At 42.5% G+C, this 23,944-nt stretch overlaps 1 protein-coding gene across 6 annotated transcripts in view; it reads left to right on the forward strand.

Annotated features, from left to right (window-relative positions):
• Positions 1-880: 880 nt before the first annotated feature.
• usp34 (ubiquitin specific peptidase 34) overlaps positions 881-23,944 on the forward strand; it is an 80,062-nt gene continuing 56,998 nt past the window's right edge. For all 6 annotated transcript variants that reach the window (XM_075464200.1, XM_075464198.1, XM_075464202.1 and 3 more), the window contains exons 1-7: positions 881-1,205; positions 8,011-8,101; positions 14,738-15,305; positions 16,361-16,411; positions 19,986-20,135; positions 20,436-20,503; positions 22,240-22,432. In XM_075464200.1, the coding sequence (XP_075320315.1) occupies positions 1,163-1,205; positions 8,011-8,101; positions 14,738-15,305; positions 16,361-16,411; positions 19,986-20,135; positions 20,436-20,503; positions 22,240-22,432 (1,164 nt within the window). In that variant the 5' untranslated portion in view covers positions 881-1,162. The remainder of the gene's footprint in view (positions 1,206-8,010; positions 8,102-14,737; positions 15,306-16,360; positions 16,412-19,985; positions 20,136-20,435; positions 20,504-22,239; positions 22,433-23,944) is intronic.

Consider the following 23,944-nt stretch of genomic DNA (forward strand, 5'->3'; position numbering starts at 1 on the left):
AACGGCACATTCTCACAGGTGGCAGCAATAGGCTACTTTTTGCAACACTGTCTTTGTCTGTATATTGCCACTAGCTGGTGTAGCTAATATCTGCCTCTCACTTTTATAAGCTCATTTGGGAAAACTGACAAGTAGTGATACAAAAATGAGTAAAACATGTCTATTATTTATTTTTTTGTACAACCTTTTATATTTTTTATGTGAAATAAAGATATTTATGTACAGAGCAAGTCATACATATTTGTAAATTATTGTGGATACGGTTGTACACAAAAGCACATAATTGTTGTAGGAGAAACTGGGCCATTGAATATATTTGTGGGTTCTCTCGCGCTGATTTCAAATATCGGCATCATCTGGACAAAAACCTGCAAACAAACAGCACTTAAATCACAATTATTATGTGATCTATAAAGGACTGAAATGGATGTACTAATGTGCAAAACCTTCAAATTATGCCATTATTTTTGTGCATATGATTGTACACAACATGGATGAAAAAAACAAAAAACAAACACAACATAAAAATAAACATATTTGTCAACAGTGAAGTATTGTATTTATGGATAACATTGTGGATTGAGGTTACCACTAATAATAATAATTACTATGACACCAAATAAAGTTGGTGGTAGGCCTGATGGCAAGTTTCAGGTTTCGTTTCACCTAAATGGCAATTTAGATAATTAGTTATGAACCATAACGTAAAGAAAGTTTGTTTCTAAATTAATATTTGTATTTCATGCATTTGCCCTTGAAATTATGTGAAAAGGTGGTAAATATTTAGAAGATATCGCGAGATTACCTGAATATAACGAATGGGAGACTGAGACAATACGGAAAGTCCCGAACTACCTACATGCTGTATCGACCCCCTCCCCTCCTTTTTCAACATGGCTGCCGTGTCTACTCTCAAGTAACGCACAGATTGGTGACTGAATAATTCTACCTTTCAGTGCCTCTTATCAATTTGCATACATCATCTTCGTTTGGATGCAAATCACGTCCTTCTTGACCTGTTTCCCCAGGTTTCATAAAGTGGAGTAACCTTAATAAATCTCTCTCGGTATTGGGCCTTTTTAAACCTTCAAAACAACTACCAGCCACCAACAGTTTCTATTGCAATGGTTTGAGTAGCACTCTGCAATCTTCTTCATGAACAATGTGTGAGAACTGCGCCGAGCTGATTCAGGTTTTAAATGAAAGTAAGTATACAAATAATTTAATTCCCTTTAGAAAACGCTGGACTAGCTGATCGATGTTAGCTTCGCTGCCCACTGAAGCTTAATGGAAACATGTTAGCTTGGTGGCAAGCTATATATAACTTGTCTTTTTTTTTTTTTTTTCTTTTTTTTTTACTCGCTCGCCTCTCCATACAGAGTCTTCATCCATAAAACTACTAAGATGCCATTGTGGCGCTATGTTTTGCAGTCGGTGACATTTAGGTTTTCGTATCGGACTGTGTCTGTTTTATAGAAATGATGATACCACTTTCCTTTCCAAATTTGCAGTCAGCTTGAGGCCTTACTATGAAGCACACCTCACACAAATCTAGCCCCTAAAATGGACCAAAAAGTTCTCAGTATCCCCTCCAGTTTTATGCGTGACATTCCAGTTGTTAGCTCAAATAAACAAGCTTCGTTTATCGGTGGACACAGAAAAGATCATAAAATATACCGATGTCGTTAAAACGCGACTTGCTTGGATTTGGAAGTTAGCAAGCTAAGTTAGCTAGTTGAGCCAGTGAGCAGGCTGACTTTGTTTGATGTGTTTGTCAGGTCAGTCTGTCCGCTTTCCAATCTGCTGACACGCGTTGTTTTGGCCATATTCACAGTTAAAAACGGTCCGCTAACGCCCAAAAATACCCCCAAGGCTTATTGTGCTGACACCAAGGCATGAATGAAACATTTCGGTGTGTTTCTGGCGAGTGTATGAAGCGTTACTTAAGCTAGCAGCAACTAAGCTAGCCCTGAAAATGTAAGACTGCATGCAGGTTTATATTTTGTCATAAGCAAAGCTTGAATCCTGGGGTGTTTGGACTTCTTTTTTGTTAGGTGTCTTTTACACAATTGCTTTATTCCTTGTTTGTTTTGATGGTAGCTGCTATTCTTATGATGCCAGTAGATCCAGTTTCACCCAGAGGGCTTATGTCAACTAAAGTCAGCCATCGCAGGTACATCACTGTCTTTATTGCTAAAACTTGGCAAATAATCCAACCTCGTCCCGAACAAGCTGTTTCTGTTATTGAATGTATTTTGTGCAACATATTATGTTGTGTGTGTATGAAGTGAAATGTCTTCTTTGAGTCTATGTAGGAAATGAACAGTCCTCCACCAGACTACTGCAAGGGCCAGTAAATCAAACTAAACATTGGACAAAATAAAATCAAGCCCGTTTCCTTTACTTGTCAGTTAAACATTCCCAAACACATAGCCTTTGGGGCTGTATTGGTCTGAATAGATAGGCATGTCTGTGTGACAGTAGTTGTGACTACATGCTTATGGTGAGGGCTTTTTATTCTCCTTGTATGGCTTGAATTTTGTTTAACTAAAGCGACTTATCGTACGATCAGCTTTGGATGGGTTGTTTTGCTCTTTTGCTTTTGTTGACAGTTATTGGTATTTGTGAAAAAAGCTTGATGATACAGTTTAGTAACTGGTGCAGTAACTCATTTTTTCATGATGGAGGGCATCTCCCCTTATTTTGGGTGAAATGCAGTTGATGTGTGATTTTAGCTGATGGGGCCCGGCTTGAAGTTGAAGCCATTCCCGTCAGAGGTTGGTGTGCAGGTTCTGTCCAGGCTAGTCAAGTTCTACAAAAAAACTAAGAGATAGAAAAAGTAAAAAATTCAGATCACACATTAAAATTAACTTATTGATGTTCATATGGCGCATTCCCACTGTAGGAACCTTTGGCAGTTCCTATAACCTTTTCAGGAACGGGGCCGTTTTTTCCCCACATTCGCACATACAGGAACTCGGGACCATCGCCCTCAGCTCCTAGAACCATTTTAGTTCCTTCTCCGAGGCTGGGTCTGTTCTGGGTTCCATAGGAACATGTATGATGTAGGTGTTTGGTGTCTGGTGGTTGGTAGCTACGCCCTTGTCAGATTTCCGCTCCTTCATGTTCCTGATCTGCTCAACGTAAACAGTAGAATAACGGCTGAAATGTTTCCTCATACGACACAGACACAACCTGCGCGTGTTTAATAAGTTTAACCTCCACGTGGTCTCCTTTGTCTGCGGCGCTCTGCTCTCCTTCCTTCATGAAACCAAGAAGTATGGCCTGCGCTCCATCCTTCGTCTCCTGACTCTCTCTGTGTGCTCTTCCAGCCTCCATGTTAGACGCCCGATGTGATCGTCCATGATTAATATCACCGTCATGCAGACCATGATTAAGATTAAGATCCGCTTTATTGTCATGCATACACACGAAATTTGTCCTCCGCTTTTAACCCATCCAGGTTGGCACCTGTTGACACACACATGCACATGCACAGGGTCACACACTCAGAGACAGATGCCAACCTGGAGCGGTGGGCAGCCATGAAGCGCCCGGGGAGCATGGGGGTACGGTGCCTTGCTCAAGGGCACCTCAGCCGTGACAAGGAGGTGGACTGACACCCCTCCAGCTATCAGTTCCACCAATCTTTTTTTTTTTTTGAGTGGCGAGAGTGGGAATCGAACCGCCAACCTTCCGGTTATTGGACGACCGACTCTAGCCACTGTGGCCTCCCCGCTCTCCATGTTAGCTTCTTCTCTCACGATAGTTTTTTTCTTCTCTCCTTACTTTTCGCGTTTGCAAATTTTTTTTTCTCATTGAGTATGCCGCTAAAGTAACACGCCACTGTCGCTGACGGTTGCGTCGCATCAGTTCCTATCAAGGTCCCGACTCATGTGCGAATGCAAAATGAGATAGTTCCCCTGGGGAAGGGCAGTTCATAGAACGGAATTCGAGGTGGACCGTTCTGAGAACGGCGTTCTCAGAACTGTGTTCTTAGAACTGCTCTGTCCGAATGCGGCTGTAGTCTACTATTTTAAATTTAAGTTTTTATCCTCTGAATTATCCTCCATATACAGTACGTAGTGCAATGGATTGCTGTTGTTGGATATACTTAATTTGGTCATTTCAGTGTCTTCTACACACATATTAGTTTATGCCTGCCTTTGATTTTATGCAGACAGACTTTCACATCTAAAGTTTGAGGTCCAGTTAGCAAACCACAATACCACACATGTGATGCCTTAGCAATAGCAGCAGGTAGGCTAAATGAATACAGCCGTCCTTTCTTGACCATATCTTTACCTTATAAACTGACTTTTTGATCTCGGAAAGAGGAGATCTCTCCCCTCTGATTCCATATCTTTCCTCCTCTTTGACATGATACAGCTAGGTCACAGGAGAGTCTGAATACTTGTTTCCTTTGAAAGATGCATCATGAATCAAAATCCGGAGCAAATCAACAGGAAATTAAAGAACGACGGTTAAAGTCAAGTGATACATATAGAAGACGACCTGCACAGTTTTAGATCTCAGAACAATAAAAACCATGTTATTTTGACGCTGGCAACAGCACCCAGCTCAGTGTTGTGCTATCAGCATGTGTTTCGCTGCGAGTGCGGGAAGAGCTGTGTGTTTGTCCGTCTGCAGGGATGTTGTGTGAAGTTGTCAACGGAATGAGGAGAAACCAGCACCATCGGTATCGATACCATTGAAAATAAGCATCCAATTAAATACACATTTTTAGTATAGATTTTCACAACACATTTCTTTAGCCAACTTTATTTGAACAAGTTTTACAGTCGACACTCATTTTTGGGTGCTGGAATACAACAACGTTGCCTTCAGGAACTGCATTCCTGATGCAATTCTTATCACACAAACTCTGCTTCTGGCAAGTAAATACAGCACTAAATGGCTCTTAGTGATGATGAAACTGCTCAGTTCAAATGAAATAATGACCCTGCCTAATACAACGGATCTAATATTAAGCTTACAAAAAGTCAAGCGCTATTGGTGCTAAATAGCTGATGTTAGCTAGTTAATTAGCCACGTTATCTGCCGTGTTGAGTTGAAAGACGGTGTCTTACCTTACTACAAAGGGTCTTCTAATAAGAAGGGCCCGAAAAGTTCGGTGGTGTGGAGGTATTTTGGTTTTTTGAAGTCCGACACGAAACAGAATAGTGTGCACTGCAAAATATGTCGAGTACATGTTCTGACAAAGATGGGGAGTACCACTAATATATAATATATATCGACTGATATAAAAATATAAAATAAATAGTGAAATGACTTTTTCCCATATCGCCCAGCCCTAAGTATACGCGTATTAGTACTTGATACTTGAAACAAATGCAACAAGGTGTATATACCTTAATGGGATTGTTTTTTTTTTGTTTTTTTTTCTGGCTTTCTCTGACTGTCAGTATCATCCCTTTCTCCACAAGATCATCCATCTATCCATTTTCTATACCCGCTTAATCCAATTCAGGGTCGTGGGGAGACCATCTACCATCGGGTGAAAGATGGGGTACACCTTGGACAGGTTGCCATCACATGGCCAACACAAATAGAAACGAGACAAACAACCATGCATACTCACACTCACTCCAAGGCTCATTTTAGAATCACCTGTTAACCGAGCATGCATGCTTTTGGCCAGAAGGAAAAAGCCAGAGGATCTGGAGAGAACCCACGCATGCACGGAAAAACTGCACTCAGAAAGGTCCTAGCTTGGATTCAAACTAAGAACTTTCTTGCTGTGAGGCAACTAACCACCGCACCACGTGCAGCCCTGCACAAGATCAATTTTTGCACGTTATTTTTTAAATAAGCAAAGTTGAAATGTACAAACTATACCAGTCTAATGGCTGTAAACAGTTTGAACTCTCGTAATCACTGCTCTCTCCCGTGGGCAATTAAAGCATTGCTGCTGGTTTCCATGGACGGGGGCCGGCAGTCCAGCCACAGACCTGGCTAGGAAGTATCCGGGATGAATATCTAGTGAATAGACAAGTGGGTCATTTTAAGTGGGCATGTATGGCTTGGAGGAGCTTGGAATGGAATCCAACATGCAGAACATGCTTGTGCATAGGGTTGACATAACTGATACCAAAATGAGTTTCTTATTAGAAATTGAGTATCCAATTAGTTAGTTATTTTAAACGGAAAACAAGTTAAAAAGGAGTATTTATTAGTGATGGTGAGATGAAACCTCATGAGGCATGGAACCACCTGAGCTCATTGGTTCGACAAAGGGTTAATCTCTCTAAGCTTCATGTGCACATGAAACCACCTACTGGCCAAGTGTATAATCGCAGTCAGCTGCAGAATTTCTGAAGCATTGCATTTTTGTGTCTTTTAGGGCTCTTGGAAATTACTATTAAATACCAAAAATGTATGACTAAATAACTTCTCTACAGGAATGATCACATATGTGTATAATGAAATATTTTTGAATGTATTCTGTGTATAAATTCTCCCAGAAAGGTAGTATCATATGATATGGCAGGTTGTGTATGTTTGTCAGTCACTTGGCAGGCAGAGGACAGTGAAAGTGCTTGTGGAACGTGGACAATGATGTGCAAAACAGGGGAGATTGTATTCATTTTTATTCAGAAATAACAGTTTCTCAACAGTTTTTTGGTTTTTATCGATTCCTTTTTTTTGACACCACATTTCCGGCCTTTAAAAACACAAAGTACTGAAGTCGGCATGAACAAAAGTCAACATGAAAAAATTGTGATAGTGCATCTGTAATATTGTAATGACTTACCTTGGCTGGGTGAAGCTCCAGTTTCCTCCTTATTCTCATTCAAGGCACGGTAATGCCTTAGCATGGATGAGGTGTTGTTGTTGTACCCCAACTCCTTGGAACACAATAAACACCTCACCTATGAATAAATTAAGAAAAAGTGAAAAATACAATTCTTGATAAGCAAACCTCATGCATCTGAAATATGTTAGATTTAGCTTACCTTATTAGGAGATATCAAATCAAAAATGTTCCCACACTGGGGCTCCATCCTCTTACCTATCCTTCTCTCCTCACTCCTCAATCTCCAAACTATCTCTCTCTCTCACTTAACTCCCCAAACTATCTCCAAACTATATTAACGCTATCCAAACTCTATCCAAAACCTGAACTGACCGCAACTCTCCATCAAAAATCCACATTTTGAATGGAGACTGAGGGGTTTATATTTCTGTCAATATTCGGGGCAAAATCTGAACCACTTCCCGAAGCAGTCACGTGTACGGCCGGGTAGCGAAGCCTCGGGCGTCATAATTTTTCGGCTCCTCCCCTAAATGAAGCAAGCCTCCATTACTCGGCACGCGCTGCAAAGCCTCATAACATCACTAGTATCTATGGTAGTTTTGTCACATTATTCAGCAGTCCACACGAAATGAAAAAAAGCTGAATTTTCTCCAATCCTCGTGTCCCTCTGCTTAATGTTCTCGGTGTGATGCCCCATGACCCAGTCTGGGTGTGATGGGCAGACAGGTGATGAGCATGAGCTCTCTCAGGGGTCTGAGTTAGTCATGTTACAGCAGCTCCTTTGTAGAATCAAACTGCTCCCTTCCCCTCTAAAACCTTCCATTATCTCGTCACTGCTCGTCTTTCCTTGGACCAGTTTTTGCAGACAATAATCACTGCACATATGCTACAGTTTGCCAGCATACAGTCTGCCTGAAGCATGGAGTTGCTGTATATGTTCGTCACAGCAGATGTTGAAAGCTTACAAACCTTTGCATCTCTGAGATATGTAATAGATAAATTAGCCAGTATACTGGCAAATGTCCTCTTTAAGGTTTATTTGAAGTTTTTCTGCCTTCATTTTTAACCATTGTACTTTTGAATGGCTTTGTCTTTGAAACCGGTGGTGCTGACTGCTACAGAACCAATCAGCATTTCACTTGTTGTGTTAAAGCAGCCTTTATTTCACACAAATGAATTTTGAGAAATGTGCAGCTGGTCTCTAACAAATGTTTTGTGTTGTGTCCCCTCAGTATCAGATGCAGATGGCAGTGAAGTGGGCTTCCAGTTAAAGAAAGAACATGCCCTGCGGGTACTGGGCTACATCAGCTCCTGGACGCAGAGGTCAGTGCTGTTTGTCTTGGAGACAGTTTCCATAAATAGACACAAATAACACAGTACTTATAACTGTGCCTTTCTTGATCTTTTACATTCTCCTAAACTGTAAGACCAGTTAGTCCTCGCTTCACAGGTTCACACGCTACAGCCGCTGAGCCGCTAAGGAAAAATAATGACCCAAATTTTGCCTCCATCCTTAACAATATTCCTTGTTAGTATACCGATATGCTTTTAAAGTGAAGTACAAATATCAATTTATCTTGGTACAGCATACAGTACTTAAGCAGAAGTGTAATTGCTGGAGGGATGTAGTTTCTTCATCCCTTTCCCAGCTCTGTTTGATTAACCTTTTTCAGGCAGAATGAGGGAAAAAGACAAATCTGTTTAGCCATTATCTGTTCTTAACCTCTGGGAATGTCCGATAATGCAGCCAAACTTAGTTCATACTGGCTTTTTATGATCAAGGAACATCCAATGAGGGAACATTTCCAAGTATTCTCCTTCAGCAAATGTAGTCCAGACAGATGTCATTTTTAAAACTTTTTTACAGAAAGATTCGGTTTCATGATGATGCTCTGACAGTCAAGCTCAGAAGAGGAAAGAAAGACCTGAATAATTGTGTTAAATGGGTTTGATTTATAAAAATTTTTTTTTTTTTTTTTTTTTTTTAAATGTATTTATTTATTTATTTATTTTTTCAGCCATCTTCCTGATGCACTAAAAATTGCTGACTTTAACACCTTGAATCTCCCAAAGCTTAGTTTTTTTTCCTGCTGTCCGTCACCACTTTTGCAGGATGTCCATTCAGCCTTTTACAGATGTGACATTGAAAAAACTTTATTTAAAGGCGGGGTAGGGGATCTTTTTCTGGAACATTTTTTTACATATTGCTTGAAATACTCTTCACACCCCCATTGCAACCAATTAATTAAAAGTTTTGACACAAATATGAAAAGTTTTAGTGGCCTCTAGAACGTACAATCTAGGAAAAACAGTATCCAATCATTGTGAACGGTCCGTTCACAATGATTGGATACTGATGCCGTCTATCAAACTGCAATCTGCTCCCCCCCCTCCCCCTCCTTCCCCCTCCTTCCCCCTGTGCGCGTACCCTGCTCCGTGAACGAAGCTTGGCAGGAAGCTAAACTAGAGCCAGCTTGGCTAGCACCTAGCATTATTAAACGTATAGTTAGCATAAACTAAATACGGCAACGATCGATGCTTGCTGTCAGAACAGCGCTCGTGCACCTTCGTGCTCGTGCGCGTTCATGTACTCTAGAGGCGTGGCTTCGGGGGGAAAGTGAAGAAAAGGGTTGGGACTTTTTACCTGTGTATTTTCAAAATGCAGCTTCGCTGGACTCAAAATCCAGGATCTCCTACCCTACCTTTAAGAGTGGAACAATCTTGCTTTGTTGGACATACCTAAAACATCATAGAAATGTTCTAGTTTATTGCATTTTTTCAGATGAAGTAGAGGGAAGAGAAAGATATAATCAGAAATGTAAAATTAATTGTACTTTGGTGCATCTTCTCTTTCTTTTATGACTTCTCCAAGCAATTTTATAGCAGCTAACACAGCAGCTTTGCAGGATGTAACCTTGTCATCGACCTTTTTATTTATTTTTTTCAATTTTCACCACAAATTTTCATTGAGATTGAGATCTGGGTGTATGTTTGGAGTGTCACTGAGAGTTGATTTGCTTTTCTGGGAGAAAAATTTAACGTTACTTGCTCAGTTGAAAGATGGGTTATCTTCCTGGAAATGACCTCAGCATCACCAAACCTCTGTTCAATAGATGGAATGTGTGTGTGTATGTGTGTGTATATATGTATGTATATATATATATATATATATATATATATATATATATACATACACATCTGTAGGAATATATGTACCAGTAAGGGGAGATGTGGGGAGGGAATGGGAGGGCGGCCAGGGTAAAAAAGGGTAAACACGATGTTTAAAAAAAAAAAAACCCTGGCCTGAACCCTCACTCTATATACAGGGCTGACATAACTTCAACTGTCATTCAAAAACCTCTTCTTGCTTCTCTCTGAAACCTGTAGATAACTCTACAATTGGGTTCAAAGCTAAACTGTCCACCGACCGGTTGTACAGCTTGAGTTGTCACTGGGTGCTTGTTTCCAGTGATACAGTTGCTCGCTAGCTTACAAAAAAAGCAATACTTTTCTACTGTTATCAGTAGCGCGAAGGAGCAATACTTTGCCCTCTGGATAGAGCCACCTTTCCTCAAGCAGAAGCAGCAACACTTTTCATAGGTAGCAAAACCCTAAACCACATACATCGAGAACTGGCCCGATGAAGTGGATCTTCTGTACAGATGTTCTTGTACAACACCTGGCGAGTCAGGGTTTTCAGATAAATTGGGTAAAGAGCATGCTGAAACCCTCTCAGTGCATCACTTTCATAGGGCTCTGTCTGGATTCTCTCCAATTTCGTGAGGAGAGAATCCAGGAGGCACGAAGTGATACTCGGTTGTAATGGAAACACAACCGTGCCGAGCCGTGCCGTGCCGTGCCGTGCCGAGCTAGTGGAAATGCGCCATAAATGTGCTCTCTTGTTTGCCCTTATAACCATTGGAACAAGTGGAGCTGAAATTATTGTCTTTAAAAATGCCTCATTGTTTGCTTTAACTTCAGCTAAGCGAGTTGCTGAGATTCATGCGCTGTCTGTGCATTAGTTTTCCCTGGACAATGCTATGGTAATTTTGTGGCCTAACTCAGCTTTTGTGCCAAAGGTTGTGGGACAGATTATCCCCCACCATTTGCCTCAGAGAAGCACTTCCGTTGGACAGGACCTGGTGTTTTAGAAAAAGTGACCGGTTGTTTGGGTCTTGGGCAAGACCACTTGTTGGGAAGTCAGTAGGGGTGCAACGGATCAAAAAACTCACGGTTCGGATCGTTCCTTGGATCAGAGTCACGGATCGGATCATTTTTCGGATCAGCAAAAAAAAAAAAAAAAAAAAAATATACAAGACAAATAAACATGTTTTGTCTTTTTGTTTATTAACACTTTTAAATTATTAAATTGAAATATATAAAATCAACTCAAAGTGCACAATTAGCATCTTCTTTTCAACATAATCAAAGAAAAACAACTTTTTTGATCACTTTAGCCCGGTCGGATTGTGAAGGAAGGGGCTGCTTAAACACCGCGGTGATGAGCGGTTGTTGAGCCGCTTTCGGTTTCACTCCTGTCAGTGAAACACCGGGGTGATGTCGCTGCAAATGCGTGGCCATGCTCGATGTGTTTCCACTGTTGTGTGGCTTTCTTGTGCCACAGTGCCTACACACTGTCACGGTTTTATCCACCAACCTCTTTCCTTCTTCATTAAATTTGACAGGCAAGCCAAAATGCTCCCAAACAGGGGATTTAAATGACGTGGGGCGTGAAGCTCTTCTGTTCCTCCGCTCGCCATGACCACGCTGTGTTGCAGGTTAGGGGTTTTCTTTATGTTAGCTATCGCTATGTTAGCTATCGCTATGTCAGCTACATGTTATGTCTGTGTGGTAACCTAGGCGACAGGTTGGCAGCGTGAGTATATGGAAACAGACGTAGCACTAGAGGCAGCAGTTATCGTTACAGTAGTCACTGAAGTCTAGCCTACTTTTATTTTCCATGCCCACTGTTCTACATGTTGTACGCTGAGGACAATAAATCACAAACGAGCCATAGGACTGTTTGCCTATTGAAGAGGGAACTGTTGCAGACTTTTACCCAGAGTGTGGAAAGTAGCTCTTTCCCTGGAACTAGCAGGAATGGTAACGGCTGTGTGAGGACTGAACATGCGCACAATTTTTTTTTTTTCATAAATCAATCCGCGGATCATGTGTGTGCCGAACCGAAATAATTGATCCGAACGGATCACGGATCAATGATGATCTGTTGCACCACTAGAAGTCAGGGTCTAAGCAGTGTCTTTCCAGGCTCTCAAGACGTGCCCCTTTCCTGAGGGGCCGCTGGAATCTGTTTTCTTCTTAACAGGCATGTTTGGCAATATGGGAGTATTTCTCCCTATAGTGAGACATAAAACAATCCATCCATCCATCCATTATCTTCCGCTGCTCCGGGGATCGGGTCGCAGGGGCAGCAGCCTGAGCAGAGAAACCCAGACGTCCCTGTCCCCGGCCACTTCCTCCAGCTCTTCTGTGGGGACCCCGAGGCGTTCCCAGGCCAGTCGAGAAACATAGTCTCTCCAGCGTGTCCTGGGTCTTCCCCGGGGCCTCCTCCCAGTGGGACGGGCCCGGAACACCTCACCGGCAGGGCTGGACTGGGACCAAAAAATGGCCCGGGCATTTTTTGGCCATGGCGGCCCACCATGAATATTTATACGATCACACAAGTGATCTCATCACTTTCTGTGAAAAATGCAATTAAATCCTAACACAAATGTATTCATTTAAATAAATCTCCTCACCTTACAAAAGCAGTTTTTTCATTAAATCGCTCTTCTCTGCCACTCTGTCAATCAGTGTCAGTATCAAGGGACACAAGAACATCTTTCTCGGTGGCCATCAACATAAAGGCTTCCAGTTTGCTGGCAGAAAGGCAACTCCTCAGTCTGTGTTTGATGTAGCGGAGGGTTGAAAATGACCGAAAATGACCGAGGCAGGAATATTAATTTCGTATTTCTCCGGTTACCTACCAATCCATTTCAGCAAAGCAATGTTTCACTAATATTACATGGGCAACTGTAACCTGTAACACCTGCAAACAATATAGTTATAACAAGCTAAAATAACACTGAACACTTTGGTGTCTACATGAGAGTGTCATAAACATTAATGACACACTTGATATCTATGACTGATGTCATTGGGTATTTGCAATATCTGCACACCAGTCAACTTTACATAAGCCTACAAAATGGAATGGCACTAGATACGTTATAGCCTTGCCTACATTAATGATGGTTTAAGTACTGTAATGCTAATGACAGGCGCATGTCACTTTTACGCCTTCAAATAAAGTAAATCTACTCATAGTATTAGTTGAAAATAAAGACTGAATGATCTCTGTGACAGAAATGCGCACGCACACACACACACACACACTACAGTCGGTGACCACCTCCTAACCAACAAGGTTGTGCAAAAAACAGGCAAGGCTTTTTATTCGTGTTCCAGCCTGACTGGATAAAATAAATAATAATTTCAGCATGATCAATTCCCCCCATACTGATGTAGTGAAGATGTAGCCTACCAGTCGTTTATCTATAAATACCTCATTTAAGTCTCCACGCACACGGGGAGCCCTCAGTCCTCCCATTAAAAAAACATGTCGTCATTCTGCTAACATTTCGCCTAACATTAGCCTACTTCTTACCGGGCTGGCTATTCTGACCTCCTCAATGTGTCCCTGGGTCACGTCTGTCTCCTCCTCCACCTCTGAATCCACCTCGATAGCTTCTTCCTCTGTGTTTGGCCTACACTGTTCTACGGAGCCACTCGTGCACTGGGGGCTGCTGCTGATGTTGACGGCCCTGGCCCTGCACCCGGTGCTGTGGTCGTGGTGGAAGCACTTGCAAACATGTCAGTAAGCTTTGCACATTTTGCTGCTTGTAGGCTTTTTAGCCTTTTATCTCGCAGCTTCTGTGCACCACCCTTTCGTTTCTGTTGTTTATCCATTTCGGTTTTTGACTGTTCTCTCCCGGATGACCGAGCTTCTCACCCTCTCTCTAAGGGAGAGCCCAGACACCCTGCGGAGGAAACTCATTTCGGCCGCTTGTATTCGCGATCTCGTTCTTTCGGTCACTACCCACAGCTCGTGACCATAGGTGAGGGTAGGAACATAGATTGACCGGTAAATCGAGAGCTTCTCCTTCTGGCTCAGCTCCTTCTTCACCACGACGGGCCGGTGCAGAGCTTGCATCACTGCAGACGCCGCACCGATCCGTCTGTCAATCTCCTGCTCCATTCGTCCCTCACTCGTGAACAAGACCCCGAGATACTTGAACTCCACCACTTGGGGAAGGATCTCATTCCCGACCCGGAGAGAGCATTCCACCCTTTTAAAACAAATGCAATGAAAAAGAACTCAAAGGTTATGAATATAACCCCAGTTCTCTGTTTAGCATGAATGAGTGTCTCACCAGACCACCCTCTTTGCTGTGGAAGTGAGGCAGAGGTGCCCGTGTTTTGAATGACAGTTGATGCTATCTCAACCCTTGATGTGTAGGATGAGGGTTCAGGTCCCTCCTGACATAGACACCACTTGTACACTCCACTCAGGGCTGGTGTAATAATAGTATTTGAGCTTCTGACGAGGTTACGCAGGAGGCCTTCCCCATAGTGAAACACCCACTCATACTAATTGGAGAACAGGGGTTCTATTCACAACCTTAAGTTTTTACAGATTTGTAAGTGAAATTCACTCCTATTTTGTGGTAAACGGAAGAATTGTCTCAAACTTTAAAGAACATCATTTTACTCTCAAAAGAATAATTTATGTGCCAGTGAAATATCATAAAGGGAATCACAGGTATATGGAAATGCTCCAAGGTTTTTATCCTTAATGAGATCCTGACTGATCTCGAATGAAAATATAACTCCTTTTGTTGATTTTATTTATTTTTTTTGTTAATTGTTGCTTCTTCTTCCTCTTTGTCGATTCTCCAGGCAGTGTCTCTGCTGCTTCAAGGAGTACAAGCATTTGGAGGTCTTTAATCAGCTGGTCTACGCCCTCATCAACCTGGTCATTGCTCAGGTAAGCAGCCTAAGAGACCGGCTCTGCAGTGCAAAGGACCCAACACACAAAGGAGACGTGTCCGGGACAGAGGGGGCAGAGTTCAAATGGGGCAGAGACGAATCTGTACCTTGCACCATACCCCAGCCGTCCTCGCCAGAGGAGGATGAACCCGTTAACGTGGAAAGAGACTCTGCTGAAGAGGACATATATTCGCCTGACCTTAACCAGAATAAGACTCAGAGCCAGGATCAGGGGCACATTCAGCCGGATAAAGCCCAGGTGGAAGGGCTGGGACCCGCAAGTGATGGTGTCGAAGAGTCTGGGGAGGGAGGTGATGGCGCTGGAGATGGCAGTGACAGCAGTATTGACAGCCAGAATTCCTTCAGCTCTTGGAGCACAGAGGAGAGAGAGAAGCTACTGCTGTGTGCAGCCAAGATTTTCCAGATCCAGTTCCCCCTCTACACAGCCTATAAACACAACACACACCCAACCATAGAGGTAAGAGGGAGTGGGGTGTGGGTCACAAATGTGTAGATCAAGCATAGGGGTCTCTCACCATTCACCTAATCTTAATAAAGGGAAGGAGGGCAGTTGGGTAACCAGCCAAGGCTAAACTGCAGCACAGCGAGGTTAAGGTTGAGGAAGGGGCAGAAGCCGTCTAAATACAAATGAATTGTACAATTAAGAAGCCAACCTCTTCTGACTGATTACCTTCCTTTTCAGAGGGGCAACATTGTCCAGTGCTGTACGCATTGAAACTATAGTGCTGCCAACAAGAGAGTCAAGTTTTACTGCAGTAAAATTTAAGTAGCCGTCCTCTGTGAAGAAAAGGATGATGGAATTAAGTCTTTAAATCTGGTTACAGCATCCTCTGATAGACACCTTCTATATGTAGAGAAGCTGTATAGTCATAATGTGAACTCAAAGGTTATCAAAAAATGGTCATTACAGTCTGCCAAGCCGCAGGTATTTGCCTGCTGTGGTGAAAGGGGAAATGACAGAAGCCTAGGTGGTGGCTGACACCCATGCGCCTTGGAAGATCCTCTGCACGCTGACCGTTGGAAGGCTACAGAGATGAGAGGCCTACAGCTTTGTTTCTGACACACACCAACAACAATGGATCTGGTGGATGAGTTCATTAGGATGACATGTCCATGATCTGGCAGGAAAGCATTACTGCTTGATGATAACTATGATAACTTTCACTACATGCACATTGAATAATGAATGAATGAAAAAAGTTAGCATTATATTTGTGGCGACTACGTGCCTCGTCAGGATTGGTCAGTTTGTTTCTTCATACTTCAAAACTGCTTGTTTTCTTCCAAAACGAGCTTAAGGGTGTAAACGCTCATGTTTAGTCTTTTTTTCAGATTATAAAACCATGTTTTTTTCTCCTTTTAAACAAGCTTTGAAAAGTGAACACTTAACGTCAGAAACCTATGAATACATTAACTGAGCAGCATTAAGATGACCCTTTAGTTTTGGAAAAAAAAAATTTCTCGCAGATTTTCTGACTTAGCTATTTACATATGCGTTTCTTCTCTCCATAGGACATATCTGCTCATGAAAGCAACATCCTTGGCTCCTTCTGTGACATGAACGTAAGAAATACATCTTAATTTAAACCCACCTAAGTGTTTTCATAGTTCTTGTATTTAGCTCTAACTTGGTTCTTCTTAATAAACTTTTTACCGATGTCAGGAAACGATCCCGCAAAACTGCTACAAGGAACATTTTTTTTTTCCAATTTAGTTTCCTTTAAGCATTTTAAACACTTAAAAATTAGTCTTAGTCCTTTTCAACAAAGAACAATTAGAAGAGTCTCTCACTAGTTACTGCTTTGTTTTTCTTTTTATTTGGAAGCTGCATGAACAAGTTCTGTGGCCTTACTTAATGATTGGAGAGCATTCCCAATGGGAGAGAAGATGGGGGCAGGGGTAAAACTAGATGTTGGATGTGGACATTTTAAAGATTCGCTGGTGGAGAAAAGCACTTAAAGGTCCTGCATGTGTGTAAAGCTTTGAGTATACTTTTGCAACCTTTCTGTGTTGAGGCCACATGTACTTCTTTGTTGTTAATCATATTTTGTGCTTAATCCTTTTTGTCATGATACCTGTTCTCGACCCCTCTTGACTCGAGCTAACTTTTAATCGGTCAGTATAACTGATCAACACTTGGCATCATCTTTGGGGCCTTTCTTCATAGGTTTTTGGAGGACTGCACACCTTCAGTCTGTAAGGGTTGAGAGCGATGTGGACGGAAAACTACATGTCACCATAAACATGGAACATGACAGCTAAAGAGACTTTTTGTTGCTATCTGGGATCACTCAGTGGGGTCACATGGAACTGAAAGGATCGGATTATTGGCTAAATTACAATAAGCAAGGGTAATTATCCTTGGCTATATGGCGGTGAATGAATGGAATCAAACTCAGGCATTTGAGAAAATGGCGAATGAAGAGCAAGATGAAGCTACGTCCCTCTACATTTCGTTTGTCATGAGCTACTTTTGCACAAACGCGATGCACAACGGAGCATTCTCCATCGCGCTGTTTGTTTCTTTCTGACAGCGACTACAACAGTAATATCGTCTCTTCCGACTTCCGATTCACGACCCCGGAAAAAAATCTCAAGCATGTGCAGAACGCAAAGTCCAATTCACCACGTGCTTCACCCGTCTGCAAACACGTTTAATTTGACTTACACCCGAGTTATCTCGGGGTCTTAATCTGATCGCGAGTGATCTGATCCGATCCAATTTCTTGTCAGGTTAAGGTGTCTAGATGCACTTAATAACTCAGTTTTATTGTAATTTAGCCAATTATCTGATCCTTTCAGTGCCATGTGACCCCACTGACAGTGAGCATGCTACGGAAATTAAGTTTATCAGTTTTGACTGCCTGATCTTCTACTTTGGTCTTGGAGGAAAATTGTAAATGGTCAGTCTACTGATCTCACCACAGTTATTGTTTGAAAATATCTTGACAATTAGCAGCAACAGTTTTCTTCTCTTATGTCTCAACTGTCAAAAATAATGAAACACTGAATTAAATTTAAGTTATATAGCTGGTTGCAAACATTCATTCAAGACAGTGTTTCTCAGAATTTGGGACGGTTGATGTGTGGACGTGAAATAATTGAAAGCGTTTCCCCGCCTGGCAGCCACTCTTTGTGGCCTCCTTAAAGCCATAGCTGTACCTGATCATCCACAAACAGCTGTCTGTATTTTTCAACAGGGGGAAGGTTTGGCCATTCACCACCTTCAGCCAGCGTTCCTTGCTCCCTTACAGCTCGCACCAACCTTTCTTTCCTAACTTTCTCTCTGGATCACCCTCAGCCCCCTCAGATGGCCACATTGTTAATGCAGTTGTGCAAACCTCCAAAGATTCAACCCGGTATAGGCTCCAGCGATGACTTTACACCTTAATCGAGTGTTGATTTGGTGAAAGTTGGCTTGAGCCTGTTAGATTTGGGAGGAGCACTTGACAACCGAATTTCACAACAAAGAGGACGAGGCTAGCCTAGAAATCTAGACGCCCCTAGCGACCGCAAATTGAATTTCCGGGCTAGTCTAGTCAGTTGTGGTCGTTTTGAGAGGCTGAAAATCGAAACTTAATCAGGCAAATCGTGAGGAGCGGGGTCGGAGGCCGGGCTACCTAGTGACGACAGAGGTGCGACGTTTTAGTGTGTAGTTCCAGAGAGAACTGCACTTAAAAGGACGTTTTCGGAGTTTTGCCCACTGGGTACGGTAAAAGTTTAATTTACCAGCTTGCTCCGTTGGTGGGACAACGCATGGGTCTCCACATGGGTCGCGCTGACTACGTAATCCTTCTTCATCGCTCTGATTGGTTGTTGCACCATCCTATTGCATGCCGTTGAGTGCAGAGGCAACTTAATAGACAACCGTTTATCCCGCCCACACTGCTATCCAGCTTCACTAGACCCCTGTACAGCTTTTTGCTGTACGGGTCTGACTTGCTAGGCTAGGACGAGGCACCAAAAACCATAGATAGAAGCACACGTGAAAAGCACAGACAGCTGCTGCACTGAGCAACCTTCATTAACTCAATATGAACTTAACTCACAAAGCAGATCTTTCTCCATCTTGATTTCTGTCTTTTTCCACAGCAGAGCAAAGCTAAAGGAACAACAACAGTGCAAACTGACACAACCCACAGCTCCGATTGTTCCACATATCTATGACACCGCTCCAACAGGCCAGCAAAACATGCTATAACATGTAGACATGCTTTCGTGAGGCATCAGTGGAGAGCGTACACAGATCTCGGTTCGACCCTTAAAGGTTGCGCACGAATTCAGGATTTCTTCCACACGTCAACAAAACACAATTATCACTGCAGAACATGACAGGAGATGTTACTGGTTGTAAAACCGTGGTGAAACTGGCCCGTGCCCTGGTTGATGTTTAACATCCGAATTGGCCAAAGAAAGGAAAATTCCTTAAAATGTTGCCAGCATCATGATTAGACCTCATTGTGAAACAGTTGTTAGAGTTTATCGGCCACTGATTGTGGGTGTAAAACTCATCGTCTGCTACTTCATAGGTTAAACTTGAAGACTTACACAGAATCTGTGTAATTCTTGAACTTTTTACACCATAAGAAAACTCAGCTGGGGTGTTGCATTTTACTCGCCAAAAGGTTTTTCACCGTCTCCTGATATTTTGACTATCTGACCTGAAAAGTCCAATGCTCAGTTAGCCAAGGGCCTAAATATAAGGATTTAAGGTCATCAGTTTTTTCCTGTCTTCTCTGCCGTGTGGTTTGACTCTGGTCTAATAAATCTTTGTAGTATAGAAGACCTTGAATACATCAGTAGTGTCCATGTAATGTGAGCATTTTACTGTTCAGTTATTAACTCAGTGGAATCTTTATTGAATTAAATACATTTATCTATGCCGGTAAGTATCGCCAACATTTCTTGCCCTCTGCAGTTATTTGTTACTGCCTACATTATGATGATGTGCTAACCCTCGGAATGCTTAGCATTTTGTTTTGTGTGGTTTGTTTTCCTGTAGATAAAGTTCTTGTCACCCAGGGAGCAGTTATGTTTCCTTAAATGATGACTGTATTGGATAGCTTTCTGCCTAAATCTTTGTTTCTTGATGCAAAAATGAACTGGCTGACTGTACGTCTGATGTGTTATTGATCAGGATGTGGAGGTGCCCCTTCACCTTCTGCGTTATGTCTGTCTGTTCTGCGGGAAACACGGCCTCTCTCTGATGAAGGAGTGCTTTGAGTGGGGCACTCCTGAGAGCCTCCCCTTTCCCATCGCCCATGCCTTCATCACCATAGTCTCTAATGTGAGTCTCTTTAAGTGACTTTCCTGTCTAGCCTAATAATTGCAGCACAGATTATAATACCTCTGATATTAATCACTGCTAGATGAAACTTGGAACAGTTAAAAAGAACTACCTTCACAGAGTTGATATTTTATTTAAACTTAATTATTATTCTGGAAGTTTGTGGTGCAAATGAATTGTTTCTTCTGCACTTTATGCTGTGGTTAGTTGCCTCAAACTCATGTTTTACATTTAGTTTTACATATCAAGTAACAGTGTAATGTTTGGTAATTTGAATTTTATTTTTGGACCTTCCCACAGATACGAATTTGGTTGCACATTCCTGCAGTTATGCAGCACGTCATACCGTTCCGCACCTATGTAATACGGTGAGTTTCCAGAGGTTAATAATAGCTGTAATCAGTAACAAAGTAGGGGGGCACACGCTGGTTCATTTGACAGGTAGTAACAGCTGAAGTCTAATTAAGCATAGAAAATTAAGCAAGTCAAAATATAGGCATGTCCAGGTAAAGATTTTTATCCACAGTCCTGATCCGAGCTAAGATTGAGGATCTGCCAATGCCGAATTTCAAATTGATTCTCTTAAAGCGCTCCGTAACAAACGACACATCACAAGTACATTTAAGTGATTGAAACATTTTTTAAATAAAGAAAACCATGTAAAATTCATTTGAATAAAATGTTTTTACAGAGAGCTCTCAACTATTGTGCAAAGTGCGCATGAATTTTCAGTTTTTTTTCAAACAAAACTAATGTCAAATAAAAGTTACAACTGGGGAAATCTAGAAAAGGAACATTTGAAATAACAACTTTTATTGTAAAATTGTAATTATTATGGAATGATTTAGAATGCGGCATTTGATGTTGTGATCATATTGAACGCAGCATGTCTGGGCTGCTGTTGAATGCTTCACTGGAGCGTTCTATTGTGTCGCTGCCCTCAAGCGTCCATTTTCCACTGATACTGGTGCATTGCAGATGTTTTATTCATGCAAGAAAAATACTTACTGGATGTAAACGATCAATTCACGCACCCGTGGACACATGGGGTTCAGTGTCTTGTCCAAGGAACCTGCTCTTAGTCCTCAACTACAGCGGCCCCTCATTTAAGCTTATTTAGCAGTAACTGTCTCTCGCTGAGAGTTCTCGTCCTTCTTTGTTCTCAAAGATAATCCTGATCCTGTAGCACTTACAGAGGTAGTGAGTAGAGGGTCCCTAAAGCCAAACCGAAGTGTCCCGAGGTCTTCATTTGGTCGGATATAGAGTCCAGAATGAATTTAATCAAGCCAGTACCTGCTCTTCTCTGCTGCTCAATCAGAGCCTCTTCCGTCAACAGGAGGCTACCTCACGCGAGACATCACATCACGTGACATTTCAAAATTCCAACCTGTTAGTAAGCTAGGCTTTGCTGTTGCATACAACTTCATTTCACTTTCGAAAGAAATACTGGACTATGTTTGTAAAAAAAAACGGCAACGAAATTGTGAATTTCCAGAGCGTGTTACTCCACACTCGGCAATCAACTCCTACGGACTCACGTGACGTGATGTGTCGCGTGAGGTAGCCTCCTGTTGATCTGAGGGCAGATCAGCACATATTCTGACGTCAAACCAAGAAAATAACCGTGCAAAGTGTGACACGGCAGGCCAAAAAGCCCAGTTATCCTGATTAACGACAGCACTGTAACTGCAGGATTTAAATATTATTGTCCTGGCTGGAGAAAATCAAACTATTCGTGTCAAGGGGCCAGGAGTTGCGTTTGCATGTGGATGATAGCCACAAATACATTGAAAAATCTGCGTTTGTCAGAAAACGTATTGGGCCTAAGAAAGGTGTCTCTCAAATTTATTGTGTTTCAAAAGAAGATAAAGATTTTCAGTTGTGAAACTCAACTCTTGTTCTGTTAGTACAGTCAAGTTATTTTTGAACTATTATGTCTTTGGTGACGATGAAAAAGTAGTCACAGCCGTGTTATGTCATTGCATGCTGACCAAGTCACTGAAATCCTTCTTTGTTAATATTCCTGTATAGAATATTGGAATACATATCCTTTTGGTTGCTTGATCTTTTGACGGTGATGGAAATCTTGGACTTTTGTCTGCAGGTATCTGTGTAAGCTGTCGGACCAGGAGCTACGGCAGAGTGCTGCACGCAACATGGCTGACTTGATGTGGAGCACGGTGAAGGAGCCGCTGGACAGTGCCCTGTGCTTTGACAAGGAGAGCCTGGACCTCGCCTTCAAATACTTCATGTCTCCCACTCTTACTATGCGGTTGGCGGGACTCAGCCAGATCACAGTGAGTAACACTGCAAACATGAACAAACTCACCCGGGTTTGATTGACATATGCACTAGGGGTGGGTATTGGCAATGAAGTCACGATTCGATTCGAATCACGATTCACATGCCACGATGCGATACTATCACGATGCATCACGATACTTGAATTATTGCGATGCATCGCGATATTTTCACTGAACATACTTAAAAAAACTCCTCGGTGGCAAGGCCCCCGGGGTGGATGAGGTCCGTCCTGAGTTCCTCAAGGCTCTGGATGTTGTGGGGCTGTCTTGGTTGACACGCCTCTGCAGCATCGCGTGGACATCGGGGGCAGTGCCTCTGGACTGGCAGATCGGGGTGGTGGTCCCCCTCTTTAAAAAGGGGGACCGGAGGTTGTGTTCCAACTATAGGGGGATCACACTCCTCAGCCTCCCTGGTAAGGTCTATTCGGGGGTACTGGAGAGGAGGATCCGCCGGATAGTCGAATCTCTGATTCAGGAGGTGCAGTGTGGTTTTCGTCCTGGCCGTGGAACAGTGGACCAGCTCTACACCCTCGGCAGGATCCTGGAGGGTGCATGGGAGTTCGCCCAACCGGTCTACATGTGTTTTGTGGACTTGGAGAAGGCGTTCGACCGTGTCCCTTTGGGACTCTTGTGGGGGGTGCTCCGGGAGTATGGAGTGCCGGACTCTAGTGCTGGGCGGTATACCGGTTCACACCGAATACCGGTTTATAATTTCATTATGATATGAATTTTTAATATACCGCCATACCGGTGTATTTTATTACACAACGGGGGGAACGCTGCGTCGCGCGACATTGTTTGAGACGGGACCCTTTTCAGTGTTGCGCTTCTAAACACGCATGTTTACTGTCTATTTTTAACGCTATTTAAAAAAATACTCATATTCGTTAAGCTGCATTTCCCTGCTCTCCCTCCGTCTTTGTCAGTCATGCGTCTCTCTCACATAGCCCACACACACACACACACACACACACACACACAGACAGCCCCTCCCCTCCGTGCACACCGCGTGTGTCTCCATCAGCGAGATCATCCCTGGTAGCTTGGAAGCTTGCTAGCTTCAGCGTCGCGTTAGATTAGCTCAACCGAAAGAAGACGGCTGGCGAAATTCCCAAAAGGTTGGTATCACGTGCAACTTTATAAAATCACACATTAAAAAGTCGTATAAAAATATTTTATATTTTTAATACAATGTTGTCCCGACCCGACCCGACCCATAGCAAACAAGCGATTACGCCTTCTTTATAAAGTTAACTAGTCGCAAGTTTGCCGTTTAAAAAAAAAAAAAAAAAAATGTAGTTGGGTTGTCGAGGTCTAAACACTATCAGCTGTGAATCAAATAAAGTAGTTTTTTTAAACTCTTACACTGAATGTTTGCTGCTTCAATCCAGATGAGTATTGAAAAATATTTTCCGCGATTGAAAAAGAGACGTGTTGAGGATGAGGACCAGCCTGAACCGGAGGTATCAGTCTGAAACAGAGCTGAACAGTACGACCAGTGTAATT

Source organism: Odontesthes bonariensis, chromosome 4 (assembly GCF_027942865.1).
Source record: "Odontesthes bonariensis isolate fOdoBon6 chromosome 4, fOdoBon6.hap1, whole genome shotgun sequence".
NCBI lineage: Eukaryota > Metazoa > Chordata > Actinopteri > Atheriniformes > Atherinopsidae > Odontesthes > Odontesthes bonariensis.